Source organism: Onychomys torridus, chromosome 11, assembly GCF_903995425.1.
Source record: "Onychomys torridus chromosome 11, mOncTor1.1, whole genome shotgun sequence".
In the NCBI taxonomy this organism is placed as follows: domain Eukaryota; kingdom Metazoa; phylum Chordata; class Mammalia; order Rodentia; family Cricetidae; genus Onychomys; species Onychomys torridus.
Window position 1 is genome coordinate 15,512,980 of NC_050453.1, and position 21,611 is coordinate 15,534,590.

At 38.1% G+C, this 21,611-nt stretch overlaps 1 protein-coding gene across 21 annotated transcripts in view; it reads right to left on the reverse strand.

Moving 5' to 3' along the window:
• Cdc42bpa (CDC42 binding protein kinase alpha) overlaps positions 1 to 21,611 on the reverse strand; it is a 206,671-nt gene that overhangs the window by 84,834 nt on the left and 100,226 nt on the right. For all 21 annotated transcript variants that reach the window (XM_036201790.1, XM_036201799.1, XM_036201801.1 and 18 more), the window contains exons 6-12: positions 20,563 to 20,656; positions 17,856 to 18,056; positions 15,908 to 16,156; positions 13,917 to 13,996; positions 10,555 to 10,721; positions 7,795 to 7,917; positions 1,083 to 1,216 (exon numbers count right to left, since the gene is read on the reverse strand). In XM_036201790.1, the coding sequence (XP_036057683.1) occupies positions 1,083 to 1,216; positions 7,795 to 7,917; positions 10,555 to 10,721; positions 13,917 to 13,996; positions 15,908 to 16,156; positions 17,856 to 18,056; positions 20,563 to 20,656 (1,048 nt within the window). The remainder of the gene's footprint in view (positions 1 to 1,082; positions 1,217 to 7,794; positions 7,918 to 10,554; positions 10,722 to 13,916; positions 13,997 to 15,907; positions 16,157 to 17,855; positions 18,057 to 20,562; positions 20,657 to 21,611) is intronic.

The window sequence follows — 21,611 nt, forward strand, 5'->3', positions numbered from 1 at the left end:
CCCAACCCTTAATTCCATTGTCTTACTGGTAGTAAGACTTTTAACTTACCCCAGAAGGACTTCATTCTACATTAATTAGTATTTTGTATATCAAATCATTAAATACAATTTATTCTGTACCAGAAACTACTATCTACTACTACCATTATTGCCGTTTGCTGTTGTTGTTAACGATATTCATAGTACTTACCAACATGTGGTTCAAGTCTTTTCCTACTTTCTCTAGTGGGTTGTTATATAATCTTAGTTATGAATAAATTTTGTTGCAATGCCTAGTACCATTTAAATGTTACATAAAGTTCTTAGGAAAATGTCTAGTTTTTTTCCCCCATGCTGCTTTGGAAAAGAAAATGACATTTAAAGAATGAATAAATAAATCATGGAGGAGATTTTAAATTATAACTTACAAGTGTTTGTACCAGCAAATGAAAAAAAATAACATATGTGTCAAAGATACATGACCACATTAGAAATTAGAAAATACAAATTAAGACTACAGTTCAATATCATTTACAGTTTAAAATTTGTATTTAAAATTTTTGGCATTAGATTCTATTGTTTGTTCTTCTGTCTTTTTCAGTGACATTCCTTTCTAAGTCAAAGCTTTCAACTTTGCAAATGAACAAAAGATTTTAACCTTTAAAGCTTTAAGAATCTGAGTTCCCTTATTACCAGCTAATGAAGAATGTCATACACCAAAATAATTATTTAAAATGTAGGGGCTGAGAGATGGCTCAGTGGTTAAGAGCACCTACTGCTCTTGCAGAGGACCCGAGTTTGGTTCCCAGCACCTATATTAGGCAACTTATAACTGCTTGTATCTCCAGTGCCAGGGGATCCAATGCCTCTGGCCTCAACAGGCACATACACTTATGCGCACATAGCCCCACATAGATACACAAAGATGAAAATAAAATCAATCTTTAAAACAATTAAAACTAATGTTTTAGGTTATCATGCAAATTGCATTTCAAATTTCTATAGAAAGATATGTATTGCCATTTATTAGGAATACTTCCAATACTCTAATTATAAAGGCTGAAACATAGAAACAGCTTAAGGATCCATTCATACATGCATACCTTATTTAGCTCCTCTCTTTCCTGCTGTAAAGTTTTGATTTGTTTTTCAAAAGCTTTGATTTGCCTAAAAGCATCATCTAGCTCCCGTCTCACTGAATTAGCTTCTTCAAGTTGTTGTTCCAAATGATTCACGTCTAAAACAAACAAACAAAACTTTAATTCAGACACACAGTCTAAACAAATGAAAATAGAATACTGATATCCATAACAAGTAATAGCAGTTTTTATTCAGAAAAAGAATTTAATTTTGGTAGTTCTCTTCATTTGGGAAAATTATATAAGACAGATTTAGCATATTCTGGATAAGGTGAAAAGACTATGCAATGGGGAAATAACTGCCAATAACAGGACTTTTTCTGAAATCAAAATTATTATTAAATTATTTTAAACTAATATATAAATGAGTCCATATTTATGAAAATCAAGACATATACTCAACTTGCACAAATTGTATATTATATTATATTGTATTTTGCAGATGGTCCACTCTAAGATGCCAGTAATTCAGGCTATTGGGCCTCACAGGAAGTAGCCGTCACCCATCCTCCTGCTTTAAGAACAGTACAAGTGTGTTATTGTAAAATGCTAACAACACACTTTAAACTCAAAGCAGGCAATATGTGCATCAGTCTATTCCTTTAGGACCCACCTAAAGAAAACCAGCTTTTCCAATGTTGACTACAACACAATAACCACATTCAAACTTTTCCTTCCACACACTGCAAGTAGAGTTAGGAATTTTAATTTCTAATTTGAAGCCTACTGTACCATCATTTAAAGACACAAGAAATAAAGCACGTGGGTAGTCTGGTGCATCACTAGAAATGTATCTGCTAACTTCACAGAACCCAATGTTTACTTATAAGCAAGATAAAAACTTTATGATTTTAGAGAGATGTTACTATGAGTGATTTTTCTCTTCATCTCATATTGTAAAAATCTCTTTTGCCTATTTATTTGACCCATCTCCACCTATGTAATTTATCCTTTAAAGAATTTATACATCTTTATACAGAATTCACATCTGTATCAGTAAACTGCCAGACGTTTTAATATTTCCAGTGTCTTATAAAAACATGAGTAATAAATGCCTTCATTATATGAGGGAAGAAGATAATGAAGACACAGTATCTGGGAAGAACATAGAGATTCCATCAGAAGGTCACCATGGTGATCAAGATGTTTTAGAAATGACAACCCATATCCAGTAATTTTTCTCCTCACTCCAGGATTCCCGATACAATTTACCAACACAGGCAGCTTCTTTATCACTGCTGGTCCATCACCTGAGCAGCCGCCAGGGCTGGCTCTAGGTTAGGAGACGGAGACAGTACACAGGATTTGGAGGTATTTGCCAATACCAGGGCAAAACCAGGGAATTTTAGAAGTGCATTATACATAATACAAATTTCACTCAGAAAACAAAATAATCTTTATATTTCATACAAAAGAGTTAAAAGAGGGCATAAATTTACATTTTTTTTACCTGTAGGCACTCAAATATATATTTACAATGTGTTATATGGTATCTGAAGCTGATATAGACACTATACATAAAGAAGGAAAACAGGTGTTGGCTCAGCCCTCTGAGAATTCAGATACTAAGAAAACCCTAGGAATCATGGGTTTTACGTTTTCTGAGGTATGGCTCTAAGGAAGTCAGTCTGAAGTCAGTCCTGGGTCGGCAGGTGTCGTGTATGCACAGACCCTGCTCAAGCAGGTCTCAGGACACTCGGACAAGGGCTTTGACACTTTCCTCCTACGGAGTCAAGCGGGTCTTGAGGGGCTTGCACTTATTTACCTCTAGCTGTAATGTAAAACTATTTCAAGTAGCTTGAGTCTAACAACGAAAGAGGTGTAGCTTTATTTTCAATTTTACCACCATGCCTCCAGTGCCCAATACAGTCCCTAGAACCCAGCAAATAATCCACCATGCTGAATAACGAATGCAATGCTGAATAAAGGCTCTGCACCTGCAGAACCTGATCCTAGTGTGGTGGGTAAGAGAGGAGAAGTGACTGACAATGAAGGACGGACGCCCGAGGAAGGCTCTAAGGGTTCAGAATGGCTGCTTTCACTGCATCCAGGTGTGCCGCGAAGGACAGAGATTGGGACTGGTCCAGGGGCTTCCTTCAACCAGCTGTGTGATGTTTTCATTTGTGAGTTAATTAGAATAAAGTGAATTTATTTAAAGTTTTAAAAAATGCATGAATTTAAACAGTGGACATGAACAACTGTATAGCTGCTATGGGAAATGGAATAGGGATTCCTTTGAAAAGAATAAAACAATATATGATCCACCATTTCACTATGGGGTATATACTCAAAAACAGTAAAAATAGGAACCTGACCAGAAACTGTAAATTTGTGTTCATAACTGCATTATTACCCACAGCCAAAAGGCAAAAGCAACCGGCATGTCCAATGATAGATGAAGGCAAAAACAAAATCTATTGTATGAATATAATGGAACACTGCTCGGCTTTTTGAAAGTGGAAAGTAGACATTTCTAATGTAGACATCCACGGTGACAGATATGGATCTATTTGCAGCCTTCTACACACTGACATCCAGTTATGCCAGCACCATTTGTTGAAGATGCTTTCTTTTTTCCATTGTACCTTTTTGGCTTCTTTGTCAAAAATTCTATGTTCTAATGTAGACATGCTACAACATGGAAGACCCTTGAGAGCGTTACACTAAGTCAAATAAGCCAAACACCAACAACGAATACTGGTGGTTCTACTACATGAAGTTTCTGAAAGAGTGAAACTTATGAAACAAGAAAGGAGGGCCTTGAGGCAGTAGAAAAACAGTTACTGTTTCATTCTGTTTCTATTTAGAGATGATAAAAAAGACAGCTGGTGATGACAGCTGTACAAGATGTGAAAATACTCAGTATCTCTCAATGAAGTATGAAAAACTGTTAAAATGATACATTGTGGTAGATATACTTTACCACAATTTAAAAAGTTAAAAGATGAGGGAGAGAGGGAAGGGGAGAGGGGGGAGGGGGTAGGGAGAGGGGGGAAGGGGGAAGGAGGAGGGGGAAGGGAGAGGGGGAGTACTAGAGAAACCCTATGAATGAAAGAGAGCGCAGGTGTGACTATTACATCCCCAACACAGGAAACCCTCCCTGTAAGGTAAGAACAATTCCAAAATAGTCTTCTTCCTGATTTTACTAATTTTATTCTGCCACTGGGGAATGATTTTTAAAATGAGTCAGGAGCAGCCCGACTCACATTTTAAAAATCAAGTGTGGGATTTAGAAGACAGTGGGAGTGAAGCACGGGAAAGAAGCTGGGAGGAGCTGGTATCACACATTTCCCAGGACAGGAGGGCACTCTGTGCTATGTGGAGAGTGAAGTTTGTTCAACGTGCCTGTATTAATGCAACGAGACAGAAATCTTAGGGAAAGGGTAGAGGTGGTTTCAAAGAAATGCTGTTTCACTTATTCATCAACAAATACTCAGCTGGGTTTCTAATGAGCCAAGTATAAGCCTACAGGTACTTGAACACACTAGTGATTAAGATGACAGACCTAAATCAATTTAAACCCCTGTTTTCCAAGAGCGTGTACTCTGTTGTGAGTGAGGGAAGACATGGACAGACACAAACATGTTAATACTGAGACATGTTATAGATAAGAGGGGTTATGAAAAAATGTTTCCAGCATATCAACAAGTACACACAGACGGAAGACAGACAGATGGCTGGCAGGTAGACAAGCAAAAGGAGAGAGAATTGAAATGGAAGCTCATATGTATGAAGGGTAAGCATTACATGGGATCTAAAAATAATCTGACGTGGGTAGAATCAGGGTATAAAAAGGGAGTAGTTACTACAAATAGAGCTGAAGAGAGACAAACACATGCACGGCGATGAAGGACTTCTAATCAGCATTGAGAAGTTCTTACATTATCCTAGGGGCAAGGAGGAGCCCTGAAAATACATGCATGCATACTGAAGCTGCAACATCAACAGACCCAGCTCTGAAAAGCTGACTCCGGTGACTTCTATGTTTGGGGATTATAACTGATATATTTCCCATTAAGAACAAGTAAAAATCTTGGACCTTACATTTAAAGTGAATAGATGATCAATGAATAAGTAAATAAGAGGACTAAGAAATGTGGGGAGACCAGCTGGAACACTGGGACCTGTAGAATAAAAGTAGTGAGCTCTCTGGTTTTCTTTTCATGTATCCCAGAAGTGGACCTTAAGAAGATGGCAACCTAGCAAAGGTCACACGTATAAGGGAACACAGCTGCCCCAAATTCTGGTCCTCTTAGGCAAAGGACCAAGAACGGGCTGTCAGATACTCTGTCTATTAGTGAGGGAGAAGACAGCTCTCTCATGCAGACTGAGAGAAAGGGGCCTATGAAGAAAACTGCAAGTTCTCCATATGTTTTAGAGAGGACAGCAGCTGGATGTAGAAGGAAGACTAAGGCTAAAACCAGAGTCTGGAATACTAAGAAAATTAGTTAGAAAGAGTGCAGCCTGGTATGAGACAGCCAAGCAGATCTGAGAAGACAAACAAGCTTGAAGAAGCAAGGCCAAAGATGGCAGGCCAGCTGGCTAACCTCCACGAGACCTTTTTCCTCTGGGAAAAACATGGAAGGCACTATTGTTCATTGCATATTCTTGCTTTTAATATGTTGTTTCTAATGCAAATAACTTACAATAGACTAAGTAGTAAGAAAGGATGGCTTCTAAAGTGCTGTACCTATTTCAGGAAAGAAACCCCAGACCGTCTCATAGACTAAGAGCTAACTAATAACACTCTAGCTACTTTTTAGTGGCTCTGAAAACAAATGAAGATTAATATAATGAATAGTTATCAAGACACCAGCAAGGTCAAAGGTAGTAATGGTGTTCAATTAGCTTAACAGCTAGCAATCAGTCAAGGTCAATAACTAAGCCAGACTCAGAGATGGATAAAGGCGGGCTTCAACTATTCCTAATTGTGTGTGGGCAAGCATGAACATAACATGGTCATCTCCCTGGGTGGTTCAGGGAGGACATGCACAGAGCACATGGGTCTTCTATTCATTGGCCCCAGGCAATTAACTAATTTCCAAAGACATTATACCTGCCTTTGTCCAGTTTCTGTCACTGCCCTATAGAAACCCCAGACAAAGGAAATTCAACAGCTTTTTCTATTTTTTGATACTCTTCCCAACTCTTGGAAATTCATCTCCCTTTTCCACAGTAATACTTAATAAAGACTGTTTCCACACTGTTTATGCACAAGAAGGATCTATCTTTAATTCCCACTGGGGTAAGACAACAAACTCGGAGCCACTGCACCCTAGGTTGGTCTTTGACATTTTAGGTCTCTGCATCATGTTGAGTGGGCCATGAAAGGTCCTGTCATTCTCCAAAATTATTAACAACAGACAAATAAAACCAAAACACTCTTAGAAAACTACTGTTATATTCGACATAAATATCACAGAAACACACACAACATGGTTGTGCACATCTTTAATTCCAGCACTCAAGAGGCAGAGGCAGGCAGATCTCTGAAAGCTCTATTCCCATGCTGACCCCTGTCAACCATGAGAGCTAAATTTGAATTTCTAACCTAAGGCTACAAAGAGATGCCAAAGCACACCCACAATGGTGGTGCTTTAAAAACAAACAAACAACAACACCAAGAACTGGCTAAGATTAAGAGGTTTCCACAGTGTCAGTGGAGAACAAATTGGGAATTAGACTTCTGCTGCACCTGGCAACGAAGAGATGTCAGTATGCCATTGAAGCACAACAATGACCAGTATGCAAGTATATTCCTAAGGGTGCAGAAGTGGCACTCACATCTTGGCAGCAACCAACAGCTATATAATTAGACTTAAGGCCTGCTCAACAAGAGGGAAATTATGTCTGTCTTAATAATGAATACCATAACTAGACAGAAAACCAACATGACTAAGGAAAACCTCAAAAATATTCTCCACCAATAGGATCTAATAAATACTTACAAAAACAAACTATCTAGAATAGGAAATGTGCACATTCATCACAAGTCCCCACAGAATATAGGTTAAGATAACCATATCTTAGGCACAAAACAAACCTCAACAACTCTAAAAGAGCTGAAATTACAAGGGGTATTGTAAAACTGATTAGAGAAATACAGAAGTTAATTCTTCAAACACTCAAAGTAAAGGACATACTTCCCAATTTGAATCCAAGTGAAAAAATTTAAAACATTTGAACAATAAGGAAAACACAACATATTGAAATGTTGTAGGGCACAGCAATGCCAATACTAAAAGAGCAATGTATAGCTCTTGATACTTTATTTGTCACTTGATGTTAATATATGTGTTATTCTCTCGTCTGCAGCCACCCTTCTCTTCTTCATCTTCTTCACACTCATCTAAATGGTTTTCCAGGCCAATTCTAACACTAGTAGTTCTGTTAGTCATCTCTGGTCTCTCTAGGTGGGTGTGCCTTCTACGTACTCTCTATGTACCTTTTTCTGCTTTCCCTAAAGGCCCTTCACCGGTGTGCAATGGTGACTTACAGATTTATTTTCCAGATCAAATTATGAACTCCATGAAACCAGAACTAATTTTTATTTGCCTTTTCTTCAGTGTCAAATAACTCATAACACATAACATCAACAGGACTCAACAGATAGTTAAGTGTGAGTAAAACCATTTCTTAAAATCTACTAAATTAATGATGAGTCTCAGAAAGTTACCTGCTACTTGTTTCCTTAGTTTCTCAATCTCTTCTTTCAGGCTTTTAATTTCTAAATCTTTGCTTGCTGTTAGTGGACCATCAACAGTTGAATACTGTAGAGCTTGAACAGTCTGTGTTGACTCTGAAAAAACAAAACAGAATTCAAGAATGAAAAATCAGAGACTTACACTTTTTAAAACTAATGTCAACAAATCTCTACACAATTTTTTTTAATAGTTCCAAAACATCTGGTCAGAGCATCTACTCACTGAAAAAGCTTAAGAACACATTAAAGCATACAGTTCCATTGCATCTTTTTAAAGTTTGTAAGCAAGATTTCCAAATACATAGACTTGAATGACTCAACATTCTAATATATGAGACTTAGGGTTTGAAGTACTACTGACCAACTATGACAAAGAATTAACTAACTCTTCAGACATTTATGTTTTTTTCTAGCAGAGACCATCATTTCAGATTACAAATAACCATATTTCATATAACATATGAAGAACTGAATAAGACATGAAGAAAGGTTTAGATGTACTGTTCCATAGTGTGTAAACATGGGGACCTTCTGTATTTTATATAGGAAATTAAAGGACCAGCTACAAGACCTTTGATTTGGCTTATCAATTTAGTTAAAACACTTGATAGGAATAGAGATCAATTTATCTTGAAGTTGTATATAGGAGATAAAATGTATGAAGTAATATGAACACTATAATAAGACTTATTTCCCAGGTACTAGCAAAAGACATAGAATAATTTATATCAGAAATGAAACCACCTTTTGTCCTAAAACAGCTTTTCTGCTATTTATGAAAGGGTTCCAAAACAAGGTCCCCTTAGTGTAGTTCTTGGTGAATTAACACAAATCACACACATAGATAAAATGCATCATGACCCTGACATGCATGGTCATCGCTATGCATTTCTTAGCTTGAATGAAAAGTATAAGATATACTACAACATACATCTGATCATTTCCTTGGTATCTAAAAAGGATTTTTATTCAGGTTCAAAACATATTAAAATTGACCCTGTTTTATTTATTTGGAAAAGAACACCCAGTGTTTTAGTTTATTTCAAAGACTTAAATTCAGGACTTGGAAGACAGTTTAGTCAGCAAAGTTTGCTTTGCCCAAATACAGTACTCTCTTAGAAAATAACAATACTCTCTTAGAAAAAAACTAAAGAATTCAAACATCAAAACCACACAAACTCTAGGGTATAGAAAGCTCTCATTTGTAATGAAATGGAACAGGATTGACGATTACTCTATTGTTCCTTTTGCTACAAGTGAAAATATACTAAATAACTTGGAACTATAAAACTAAGCACTTAAAAAATCTTTTTTGTAAAACCACTGTGGAAGTGTGAAGCAAAGGCCAAATAAAATGACACACAGAGGAGTAAGCCAGTCTAATATGAAAGGCTGTCTCATGGCTCTAAGCTGGAGCTTTGCCCAGGTTGATGCCTGACCTAAATTGAGGAGTGTTGTATGTGTGGGCACACATGTCACTGCACTCACGTAGAGGACAGAGGTCAGTCTTCAACTGGCAGTTCCCTCCTTCTACCGTAAGGGTGCCAAGGGTTACACCCAAGTTGTTAGGCTTGTCAACAGGTGCTGTCCCGCTAGCCTCCTAAAATGGAGGACTAGGGTGCTGAACCCCCAAGTCTTCTGGAATGTGGGGTAGGGACTAGCACACTCTTTAGAGAACTAATTCTTATCCTGTGTCTGCTGCATCAAGTCAGGGACAGGGGCAGTCTCCTCACCAAGGTCTTTACTTCCTACTTCCATCTTGCGAAGTAGTAAGACAAGGAGGCTGAGGAACAGAACGAATCTCCACAGTTACAAGCAGAGGAGAAAGAGACCCTACCAGGCTCTACCTAATCCTCCTTTCACTTCTGATGTTAGAGGTGGACTGAATTTAATGAAGATTGCTATCTAGCCTTGTTCAGGCTCAAAGAGTGATTGGATAAAGAGTGGGAAAACATTTTCCGAGGCAGAAATAGTATTAACTCAATTGTCTCTCTTATTTCCACTCACATTGGTCATACAATTAAAGTTGTAAGGCATGTGGAATGGCAGATCATGACCAATAGTCCAAGAGAAAACAAAGGTAGAGCAAACTCACAGACAACTCAGATGTAGAAATCAGCAGACCCTTCAGCTGAGGAACAGACACATGCACAAGGGAAGAATGCAAGGACAAGGGCATCCTTCCACAAGTACAGCAAGAGCCTCTGAAGGAAAGGAGAGTGAGAGAGCAAGGGAAGTATCGCCAGCCACCAGAGAGGAGGAGGAGGGCATAAAGGAACTCGCAACGTTGCTTGCGGGGTTCTGTGACACTGAGTAGACTAGAGCAAGATCAAAATCACTGCAGACAGAGAAGGGCAGAAGGGAGAAGCTAAAGTGTGTTTTCAAATCACCGCAGAGTGTGATGGTAACGATGTGTAAGGACTATCACAGCTATTACGAAAAGTCACTCAAGTGTTACGTCATCGTGAGAAGGGTACTTTCTCCTGACAGTTCCATGCTCCCATCCACATACATTTACACATACATATCTACATCTATAGAAAGACACATCATTGTGTTGTTTATGACTGTATGATGTTTACATAAATGGCATTATCCTCTTTTCTGCATATATTCCTACAAGTACATTTTTTACCATTTACAAAAAGATTCCTGAAGATGAAACAATCCCTTGTAATGCAGCTCAAAACACTTTAAGTTCAATTCAAATAAGGAAAATATTAAGTTATTTACCTTGAAGTTTTCTAGTAAGTTCAAGCTTCTCCTGCTCTAGCCGCTTAATTCTTCTTTCATAAGCTTCGGTTGCTAAGTTATTATCTAGAGCTCTCTGGACATCGACATCAAGGTCCAGAGAGGGGGGCCCTGCTGTGACTCTTAAACAGCTCCGGTCAGAAAGAACGCTGGGTGAAAAAACAAAACGTTGGTTCATATTGCAAGGAAGTATGAGGAAAAGAGTTTTTAATTCTTCATATAAGACACAGATTTGAATATCTATAGCAAAACATCTAGAATCCCACAAAATGACATAAAAAAATTTTCTGTGAAATTACCATAAGCTTACATAAATTGTACACATATTTTTAAATGAAAACGTCTATCACCAAATTACCTTTAAATTTGAAACTCTGTAAGTTATAAACAAAGTTTGCTGAAGGGTATTAGTAGTTTAAAACAATCTGACATGTTCACTGAAACAGACAAAACTATCTACATGTGTGCATTAACAGAATCTGAAACTCAAAACTCTAAGGGAGGTCCTGTTCTGAATCACATTAAAGATATTTGAGATGATGGCCAGTCATCAGTGAATCACCCTAGACAAAGAAGTGTAGAGATAATGACAGCTGAGAGAGCGAGAATTAGTCTTCCTGAGAGATGAGCTACCTAATTGTTTATCTAAAACCAGGTAGTCGGCTCTGAAATCATATACACACAAGCAAGACTGCCTGGACTCGGAAAATTGTATTTATATATTTATGAGTGTGTGCGTGCGTGCGTGCGTGCATGTGTAAAATAATCATCATCAAAGAAAAGAGCCATTAATTTGAGAGGCAGTGAGGAGGTGGACATGGAGTGAGGAGGTGGACATGGGGTGAGGAGGTGGACATGGGGTGACTGGAAGAAGAAAAGGGAAGAGCATAATGTAACTGTATTCTAATTAAATCTTAGATATACAAAACTCTTTGCCAATCATTTGAATTCTAGCAACAAGGACAGAAATCAAAGTACATAAAATATTCACTACATTAGACAGTGTTAATTGCTAAAGAGAAAATATTCAACAGGAAAGAAAGAAAAGTCCTAAGAAGGAGAAGATACAAATTTAGATGGAGGAAGGCTGGGGGCAGAGGAGGGGGACGAGGGGCTCTGGTTGGCGTGTCAAATGAATAAAAAATCTCTTAATGAAAATAAAATAGAATAAAAAGAAACTGGGATGGAGTAATCAGAAAAGTCAAGTGTAGGGCACCAGTCAAGCTAGTATCAGGATGAAGACCAATCTGGGAACAGAAGCCTGAGCATCCCCAGACAAGGCTCTGGGGCCTTAAGGAGGCCTGTGCCAATGGAAGACAGCAAGCAACTGGGAGAGCAGGAATAGAAGACGACAGAGACAGCTGTACAGGGCCTTACAGGAACTGCTTCGTTCTCAGGACACAAAGAAACAGAATCAGGGAGTAGAGGGAAATGGCCACGAACAAGGAGAACAGGGCAATCTTGATAGATGTACGGAACGTAAGGAGTTATTAACATATTACACAGGCAGTTAAGACAGGTTTTAAGTAGAGGGCAAGGTGGTCTCATGTCATTAGAAAATGTGTGGGGGAAGTTCCATGGCTGAGCCCTAGAACACTTTGATACTCAGAAATCTGGGAAAGGAGGACTTGTGGTGATATTTCATTTGTGCTTTAATAAATAAAGCTTGCCTGGAGATCAGAGGAAAAGGCCAGCTTTATAAGTAGACACAAAAGTCAGGCAATGTTAGCACATGCCTTTGATCGTATCACTTGGCAGGCAGGGATCTGTCTCGATCTCTGTGAGTTCAAGGCCGCACTGGAAACAGAGCCAGGTGTTGTGGCACACACCTTAAATTCCAACACTAGTTAACCATGGAGGTCTGGAGGTCTGTATAGACAGACAGGAAGTGACAGAGCTGGGCAGGAAGAGGAAGTGATGTAGCTGGGCTGAGAGCAAATCAGATGGCAGAACAGCAAGGCATACAGGCGTGGGTAGACAGGCAGTATCTCGCATTTGGAAGCTGCAGAGTTGGTGAGATGAGCTGTAGCTTTCCCCATTTCCCTGATCTCTCAAGTTTTCACCCCCATATCTGGCTCCGTGATTTTTTATGCAATAAGACCATTTAGAAGTTCATCTACAAGGACCCAAGTTTGGAGACTGAGAGAGGGACACCAAGTGAAGTGTTTCACACGGAGCAGTGGCAAGGGTGGAAAGGGCAGCTGGCCTGGACTAGAAGTAATCAGTCTGCTTTGGACAGAGCCAACAGTGTGTGGTGAGAGCAGTCTGCATGAAGGGACTGTGGCACAAACCCGAAATGAGCGCATTCAAGAAAGAGCAGTATAAATAAAATGGACAGTTAAGTAATTTTGTTATACACCAAAGAATTAATTGGTATCAAGCACAAGATACCAATAGAAAGGCTCTCTATTTTAAGATGGAAGAAATAATTACATGTCTGGTGAGATGGTTGGCAGAATGTAAGGATGTGGATAGCACATAAAAGAGAAAAACTTAGGACATAAACGTGCACAATACATTAAGCTAAGAAGGAGGCAATGGAAGGAGTCAGCCCTAGGCAGGCATCATCATGGTCCATCCTTGAGAAGAGCTTGTGAGTCTGGGGGACAAAAGAAAACAGTGGCAGGAACTCACAGCTGCTGTCTGGAGTTGGTACCAATTATCAGGGATGGAGGAAGCAAGATCATCAGCTGAGAATGAGGGTGACCAAGATTTGCAAGAATGAAGTATGAAATGTTTACCTTGGTACATACAGGGCAGGACAAACCAAGGGGAGTCAGTGTGTTTATTACACAGTATTTAAAGCTGGAAAACCTCAATGTAAAGTTAGCCTGGTTGCTAAGAACCATCTGTCTGCTCCAGCCACTTTGAACCGCACAGATTTTAAATAAAGAACATTCACTCAACAAAGAAAGTCCAGTAGCTGAGAGATAGCTAAAGGGCCTGCCATGGCACACAGGAAGTGATTACTGTGATTTTTATGGGGACACGGAAGAGAGGAATCGGAGGACAGGAGCAGAGTGAAGAGTAAAGAGTGGGTGGGAATTTGGGAATTTGGTGCAGGACATATACAGAACATTCCTCTAGTGCTTTGGTGCTGGTTCCTGCCCCATTCCCCATGGGTTCGACTCTTGAGCTATTTGTCCTCATAATTTCCTTCCAAATAGTTGCTTCGTGGGTAGTTTATTCTATTTATGATACCATAATATGCTATCCTTTCTTTTTTTCACATTTAAACCCAGCTCCACACCATAACTACAGCCATATATATATACCATTTTCAAGTTTCAATCTACTTTACTTTTTTATAAATTACCCAACTAAACTTGATTTTTGAAACTTACCAGCTACTAGTATATGTAAAACCAACAAATGGTAGATGATGGCCAGAAAATGCAGTATGTGTTGGTGGAGGCATTGTTTCCTAGAAGAAAATAAAAAGAATACCAATCTGGTTAGAAATCTATAATTATGACTCATAGGTTGGACTATAAATTTTTATTTACGATTTTCCTATGTCTGCCTCCCAAATACTGAAATTATAGGCATGTTTGATCACACATAGTTTAAAAGCAAAATTTATTTGCAAGTAGAACATCAATATCCTCAGGGCTCATGTGGTCACTGAAGATGTGTGCAGAGTAGAGGATGTGCCCTGTCTTTTGCCTCTCCTGCTGAGACTGAACATGAAATGCTCCTCTTTTCTTGCACGGGAATCAAACGTCCTTGGCACACTTTATAAATATTTTTGTGCCTTTTATGACAGTTTACACGGTATGTATTTAAAGCCAGAGAGTTTTTATCTAAGCATTCTCTCTTTCCATTTGTTATAAAAGGCACACAACTTTTATGACAGTTCTGTGTAAAATAGCTCCCAGAGTGCTATTTGATAATTACTTTTATTTTTCTTAAAATTTCAAGGTACAATCTTGCTGTATAGCCTAAGCTAGACATGAACTCATGATCCTTTCCCACCAGACTTCCCATCAGAGTACTAGGATTATAGGTGTATGATACCACACCTGGCTGCCATCTAATGTTGCAACATAAAAAAGGTAATCATGTGCCGTTACAGAGAAAACATGTTTTAGACAAACTCTGTTTTAGGAGTAAGTTACAGTGCTGATCGACTTGAGTTCAGTGTTAGTGAATCAATGGTATGATTATATAAAGTATCTTTAAATAGAAGCACATAAAAATGGTTTTTCTATTCAAAGTTGTTAAAAATGTGACCAGAGGCAAACTTTATGTTTCTTTAATTTGGGGATATTATAATTGCAACGTTTCTCCCTTCCTTTCCCTCCCTCCAACTCCTCCCATATACACCTCCCTACTCTCCCTCAAGTTCATTAACTTGGAAAGACTCAGAATTACTGTCAACAGTGAATATAATTAAAAAAGTGGTGAGGAAAATCCATCTAATTCCTTCTTGTGAAGTTTAAATAGTTTAACAGCTCACATTCATCTCGAACACAGTACTTAACAGTAAAAGGAGACATAAAATTAATATAAAACTTAGTATTGAACTAAAACCAAAGATATACAATTACTGAAAAAGTAACAGCTTAAAATAAGATGGCTAGAAAATAAACCCAAAATTTTAGGTTCTGATTTCCTGAAATTTGACTCTATATAACCTAGTGATTTAGAGCAGAATCAACACAGTATGCTGGCCCTGTCACAATCCATGAGCTGTAGAGAAGGGAACCATTTGGCTCAGGCAGACACAACCTCAGGAAAGGCAGGCTACAGGCAGACCTTCCACATTCATTTCCTACCCAGCTGGCCATTTTAGCAACACTATGGGTGTTGGGTTTGAGCCTCCCAAATTAAGTTTGCCCATCTAGCAAGAAGGTGTCAGCTCCTCGCTCCATGATGTCAGTACAGCCAAACAGGTGTGGTATGTATGGTTTCAAATGAAGTACAGTAGTTTTTCACAAAAAAACACTTCTTTATTGCCTTTTGGTTACAGTAATCCCTGAAATGTTTTGCCATTTGTTTCCAGTTTCATGGTTGGTTTGTCATAGTCTTCACCTTGAAACAATGAAATACACTTTTTAAAGTGTCTAATCTTGTCTTCTTAGGAAACCTACTGATACAATTGTTTAAAAAACAGGTCTTTGAATTTTGCTTTAAGTCATGGGTGACTATACTGAATTCAGTTAAATCTCTTAATTTTTTTGGTACACGAGAGAATAAGCACTGGAAGTCATAACTACTGTGTGACCAATAAGAGAAAAATAGTCCTGGCACCAAACTAATAAACAAAATGTTACTTTATAACCATCCTTAAAAGAACCACAAGGACAAGACATCTTTATAATGTCATACTTACAGAATTTTTTAAACAGTCATCATCCACATCAAAATTTGATGTATCTGTTGGGCTACTAACTTCTGGAATATAAGGTGCTTCACAGTTTCGAATATTATCCCAATCAATTCCACTGAAAAATGGATGTTTCTTAAAATCTTCTATTCCATTTTGGCCAAGTCGATGTTCTCTGCTACAAATGAGTCTTCGAATAAGATCCTTAGCATTTTCAGACACATCAGTCACTTGGGGTGGAAACTGAAACCTCTCCTACACAGACAAAAATAAAGTATAAATACAAATCAGCAGTTTTCTTATAAATGGTGATAAACTTGTTTAATTAGATTTCCTTCTAAAAAACACGCAGTGTTTAATGGCACAGAGCACTGATACTGTGGAGAGATACAGGGATGATGAGGAATAAATCCTTTTCCTAAAAGAAGTTTTAGTTCTCTAAGTGACTTTACGATGGAAAAACTACAGGTCAGATGCTATCGGATCTCAAGCTGATGTTCAAATGAGAGGGGTCTGATTAAAAGTAGCAGAATTTAACTCAGTATTTCAAATATAATGTAGATTATTGATAATGTCCAGGTACAATATAAAATATCGGTTCATCATTGAACACTTAAAAGCTTTAACATGTATCTGGCACTAGTCAAAGTGATTTACTGAACTATTTAATCCTTACAGTAATCACACTGGGTAGGAACTACTATGATGATAGTCTTGTAGAAGAGGTACACAATCATTTTCTCAACACCATACAACTAATAATTGACAGGAAAGGGTCTTCCACTGAACTCTCTCCAGACCTGTGCTGTTAAGCAGCATGCTACACTGAAGTGACTTCCTTCTGAATGGTGTACATGCTACTCACAGCCTTCAACTTCTCCCTGTCTTTCAGCTCTCCATAACTACTTACTGCTCTATCTTTGCAGCTTGGGAGAAGACACAAAGTCTATAAAATTGGTTTATATGTATAAACACCAGAACCAATGAAAAAGTACAGAGTACTTTATTCTTCTGGAGACACTCAGATTCATACCGAGGACTTTTGCAACTGTTCACAATCTTCTGAAACTGGACAGTTTACTCTCTTCTGCACTGTTTTGATCTTGTTCCTGCAGTGTATCTGGACTGCAGTCAGCGTTTTGTGACCACTGACACTGGAACAATCTATATACACATCTTTGTTCTAGATATTTCCACCAGGTAGACTTCTAGACTCAACCTTGCTCCATCAAAAGCTCTAACCATAATTTTAAGGCTCAAGATGTGTATCTGTTAACTTTGGGACAGGTAGTTACAATTTGCAGCCCTGTCAACAGAATCTGAGGAGTACCCATGATGCTGTATTAGAACACAGAATACAATTTTTCAATTTGTCTTTGCCAGATTGACAGAAGAATTTCAGTAAAACAAAACTGTGATTGTTGTGCGTGTGTCCATGGTTGGGTGTGTGTGTGCACATGAGTGCCAAGCTGTCCATGTGAAGGTCAGAGGATAACTTTGTGGAGTCACATCTCTCCTTCCATCTTTCCATGCATTTTAGGGATTAAACTCAGGTCACCAGGCATGCACAGCAAGCACCCTAGCCACAGAGTCACCTTGTTGGCTCCAAAGAATCTCAATTTTATCTTTATTCATACTTAATTTCTTACTAATAATGCTGATAATTTTTATATGCATGCTTGTCATTATTGTACATAATATAGAGTAAAAGTTAATAAAAACTACCTTTGAACTCTGTTAACTATTGAGACCAATTTTTCTATTTAGGAGCACTTTTAAACAAAATATGGGGAAAAGTAAAAATTAATTATTTCACAGATTGTGATTACTAACAATTTTCCCCTACTAAGCAAAAGAATATGACTTTCCATTGTTTTGACATCTTTAATATCACATTACTTAAACTTACAATATGTATTTATTATAAAACTTATAAAAAAATAATTATACTAACTTTGTGGTTCATGATTTTTCCATATGTCTCCACCAGAGATTCAGCATAGAATGGTGTTTCTCCATAGAGCATCTCATACATACAGACCCCCAGAGACCACCAATCACACTCAGGCCCATATCTGCCTTTTCCATCTTCCATAGCTTGAAGGATTTCAGGAGAAATATAATCTGGAGTTCCAACTGCCACTGAGGACTGGACCTGAAGAAGTTTATATTTTTATAAAGAATATACTATATTAGAAAAATGATTTTAAATTAAAAATAATTAGTTGAGTAGATAGTATTATAACATTTTTGTTATCTAAATTTAGCCTCCTAGTTTACAGAATGATTTTATATGGCCTCTATATTAATACTTCTCATTACCCATAACCTTACAGAACTTTTATTATAGCTGAATGCATTTAGGAGAACAATATGATTTGAATCAGTACAGTCATTAACAATAAAATGAATATTTCACTTACAACATTATTATTGTTTAATTTTGTTCTGGTTGGTTGTCAGAGACAAGGTCTTGCTATATATCACCCACAGTCACCCACAGACACCCTCAGTCACCCACAGTCACCCACAGTCACCCTCAGTCACCCACAGCTTAGACAACACCCACAGTCGTCACCCGCAGCTCAGACAACACCTGCTGTTTTCGGGTTGGCAGCAGCTATCCTACCAGGCAGGAGATGCTATTACAGTGGGATCACTTTCAAGCTTGGTTTTTTTTTTTATCAGGCCTTGGCTTTAGACTCAAACATTAGACTAGATACAAAACATTACAAAGTTAATGGGCAAAACTCATGGTGCCGGTTCTCGTCCTCCAGCACTGCTTACGTCTGGTCTGCTCTTCTGTGTCCCCACGGCCATCACTCATCTATGACTCTCCAGTGCAGTGTGCAGGTGGTCCAGCCTTCAGGATTAATTTGGGGAACTTTAGGCTGACCTTTACACAGGGCCAATATCAAGTCTTCCAGATCCCAGCAGCTAAAGCTACCTCAACTTCAGATCCCAAGGTCTGAAGAAATGTTATGCTATGCTCTAACACTGACCATGTCAGGAAAGTCAGGAATGATCCCAATGCTGGGCAATCAGGAGTCTGGCACACTTCAAGAGTTCGTTTCTGTTAGGAATAACTATAACAAGCCAATGCTGGCCACTGTCTGATAAAAGCTGCTTTTATGCTTGGTATTATTATTATATTATATGTTATAATATATTATAAGCTATAATATATTATATATTTATTAGTAGTATTATTATAGTAGGAAGGATAATTCAGTACCAATTATTCCTTTCAATGGGGCCAAATTCATAAGTCACATAATGCATTTTCAAAATCACCTAAGGATAACTTTTCAGAGTCAAATAACTAGTCAAGAATAATGGTGACACATTCATGACTTTGGAATTTATTATACTAAAATGTTTTCCAAAACTTCTGCCATTAAATTGATATACATTCAGGCCTCTGCAACAGGCGAGAAAAATAAAGAAATTTTTTTAAGCATTGTGGTTGGGGAGATAATTCAGCGGGTAAAGCACTTGCCAGACAAGTGTGAGGACTGAGTTTGAATCTCCAGAACCCATGTGTGGTGGTTTGAAAGAAAATGGCCCCCAAAAGGAGTAGCACTATTAGGAGGTGTGGTCTTGTTGGAGTAGGTGTGGTTTTGCTGGAGAAAGTGTGACACTGTGGAGGTGGGCTTTGAGTTCTCATATATGCTCAAACTACATCCAGTGAAACAGACTACTTCCTTTTGGATGAAAGTCAAGATGAAGGGCACTCAGCTACTTCTCCAGCATCATGTCTGCCTGTATGCCACCATGTTGCACCATGATGATAATGGACTATAAACCTCTGAAAATGTAAGCCACCTCAATTAAATGCTTTCCTTTATAAGAGAGCCAATGGTCATGGTGTCTCTTTACAGCAACAGAAACCCTCACTAACACACCATGAAAAGCCATACATGGTACAGCATGTCTGTAATTCGAGTCTTCTACTGCATTATGGGATGCAGAGGCAAGAAAATTCCCAGAAACTATAGACCAGGCAGCTTGTACACAGTGTTGGACAAGAGACTCTGTCTTAAACAAGATGGAAAGTGAGGACCTAGTTGTTCCTTGACCTCCACATACACTCACATTTACACACCCAAATGCAAGCACACACACATATATATGTATACCCATACACACCATAATACACATATAAAAATCAATAAAAATCTGAAAATATAACCTTTCAACTGAACAAGAACTTAAGGATTTAGTCAGCAAAAGTCAAGCAGATGGGAACATAAAACTAATGTTACCTAATCTTCATCCTAAATCATGCTAAACACTGTCCCTCAGAACAACTACATCATTTGAAAAAAGTACAGATGAAGATGGAGTTGTGTTTTCTTTTTCTATAAGAAACTTACTTACATTCTTTACCACTCTAAAAACTTAGGGACAGTTCATGTATAATAGGTGTTAGCTAAAAGAGAAGCCACATGGCTCTCAAAGCATCCTTCTCAAGCTCACCATTGCGAGCAGGTCAGGTGACTCTGAGAAGCCTAGCACGGGTGCACAGGGTTTTGTGAAAGGAGGTGGGGCACAGCCAAAAGGCTGGCTTGGCGGCAGACAGTGTAGGCAGAGGGTCTCTAAACAGAGGAGGAAGGCATAGCAAGGGAAATGTTATGGGAAAATAATTCATGTTCATTTACCGTTCCATCTTCCATCAGCTTCAGACAAGAACCAAAATCTGCTAAACGAATATGTCCATTCATATCCATCAATATATTGTCAGGTTTAATGTCTCTGAAAAAATAAATACATTTAAGTTTTAGTTGGAAAATAATCAGACAGTCTTTTTACATGAAAAGATTTCAACTGCTTTTAAAAAATACTCTTAAGAAAAATATGTTTTACAGGTTGCATCCTAGCTGTGATTCATATTAAAACTTCGTAAAGCATCTATCATTTCAGTAATTCCTGGAAATAAAAAGTACTCCAGTAACTTTCATTCTGGAAAGGATACTTTTGAGGATGAAGACATTCTTTATTCAGAGAGTCATCACAGGCATGTCACTGAACACTCTATAATGTCTGCACTTTTATCATATATGCCTCACTTTTAAAAATGGAGGGAAAATAAGAGCCTCCTACAGATATGATAATGGAACCTTGTGGGGGAGATTTACGTTATACATTTTATTTCATTAAATAACTTGTTTCTCCTAAATGTATACTACAGTATATATTACAGTGGTTTTGATTTTTCTAATAAAATTTATATTTTATCCACTTCTCAAATTAGAATGTAGCTGATGACTTCTGAAATCAATATGCTGTAATAGTAGCTCCATTTCTAATATTGCTTTCTTGTATCTGTGTTATTTTTGCCATTGTTGTTTGGGTGGTTTACACTTGGAGGCATGAATTCACTCTGAAGCCTAGGCTAACCTCACTCACTATGTCACCTAGAATAGTATGTCACTCCTGGCCATTCACTTGCTGCAGTCTCCAGAGTGCTGAAATTATGTACAACTACCACACCCAACTTCTCTGGCATTTTTTTATAAGATTAATACTAAAAACTTGCTTCAAGTTTTGCATTCCATGTAGTGCCCTAAGTGCTTGCTATTTCTTTCTGCACAGCTGCCCAGGTGGGTACAATCTTTTATCCTATCTACAGAAAAAGCTCAGCCACCTTGGGCTTACACCCAAGGCCACTGTGAGGGTTTACAGGCAGGCAGTCTGCCTCCAGATTCCA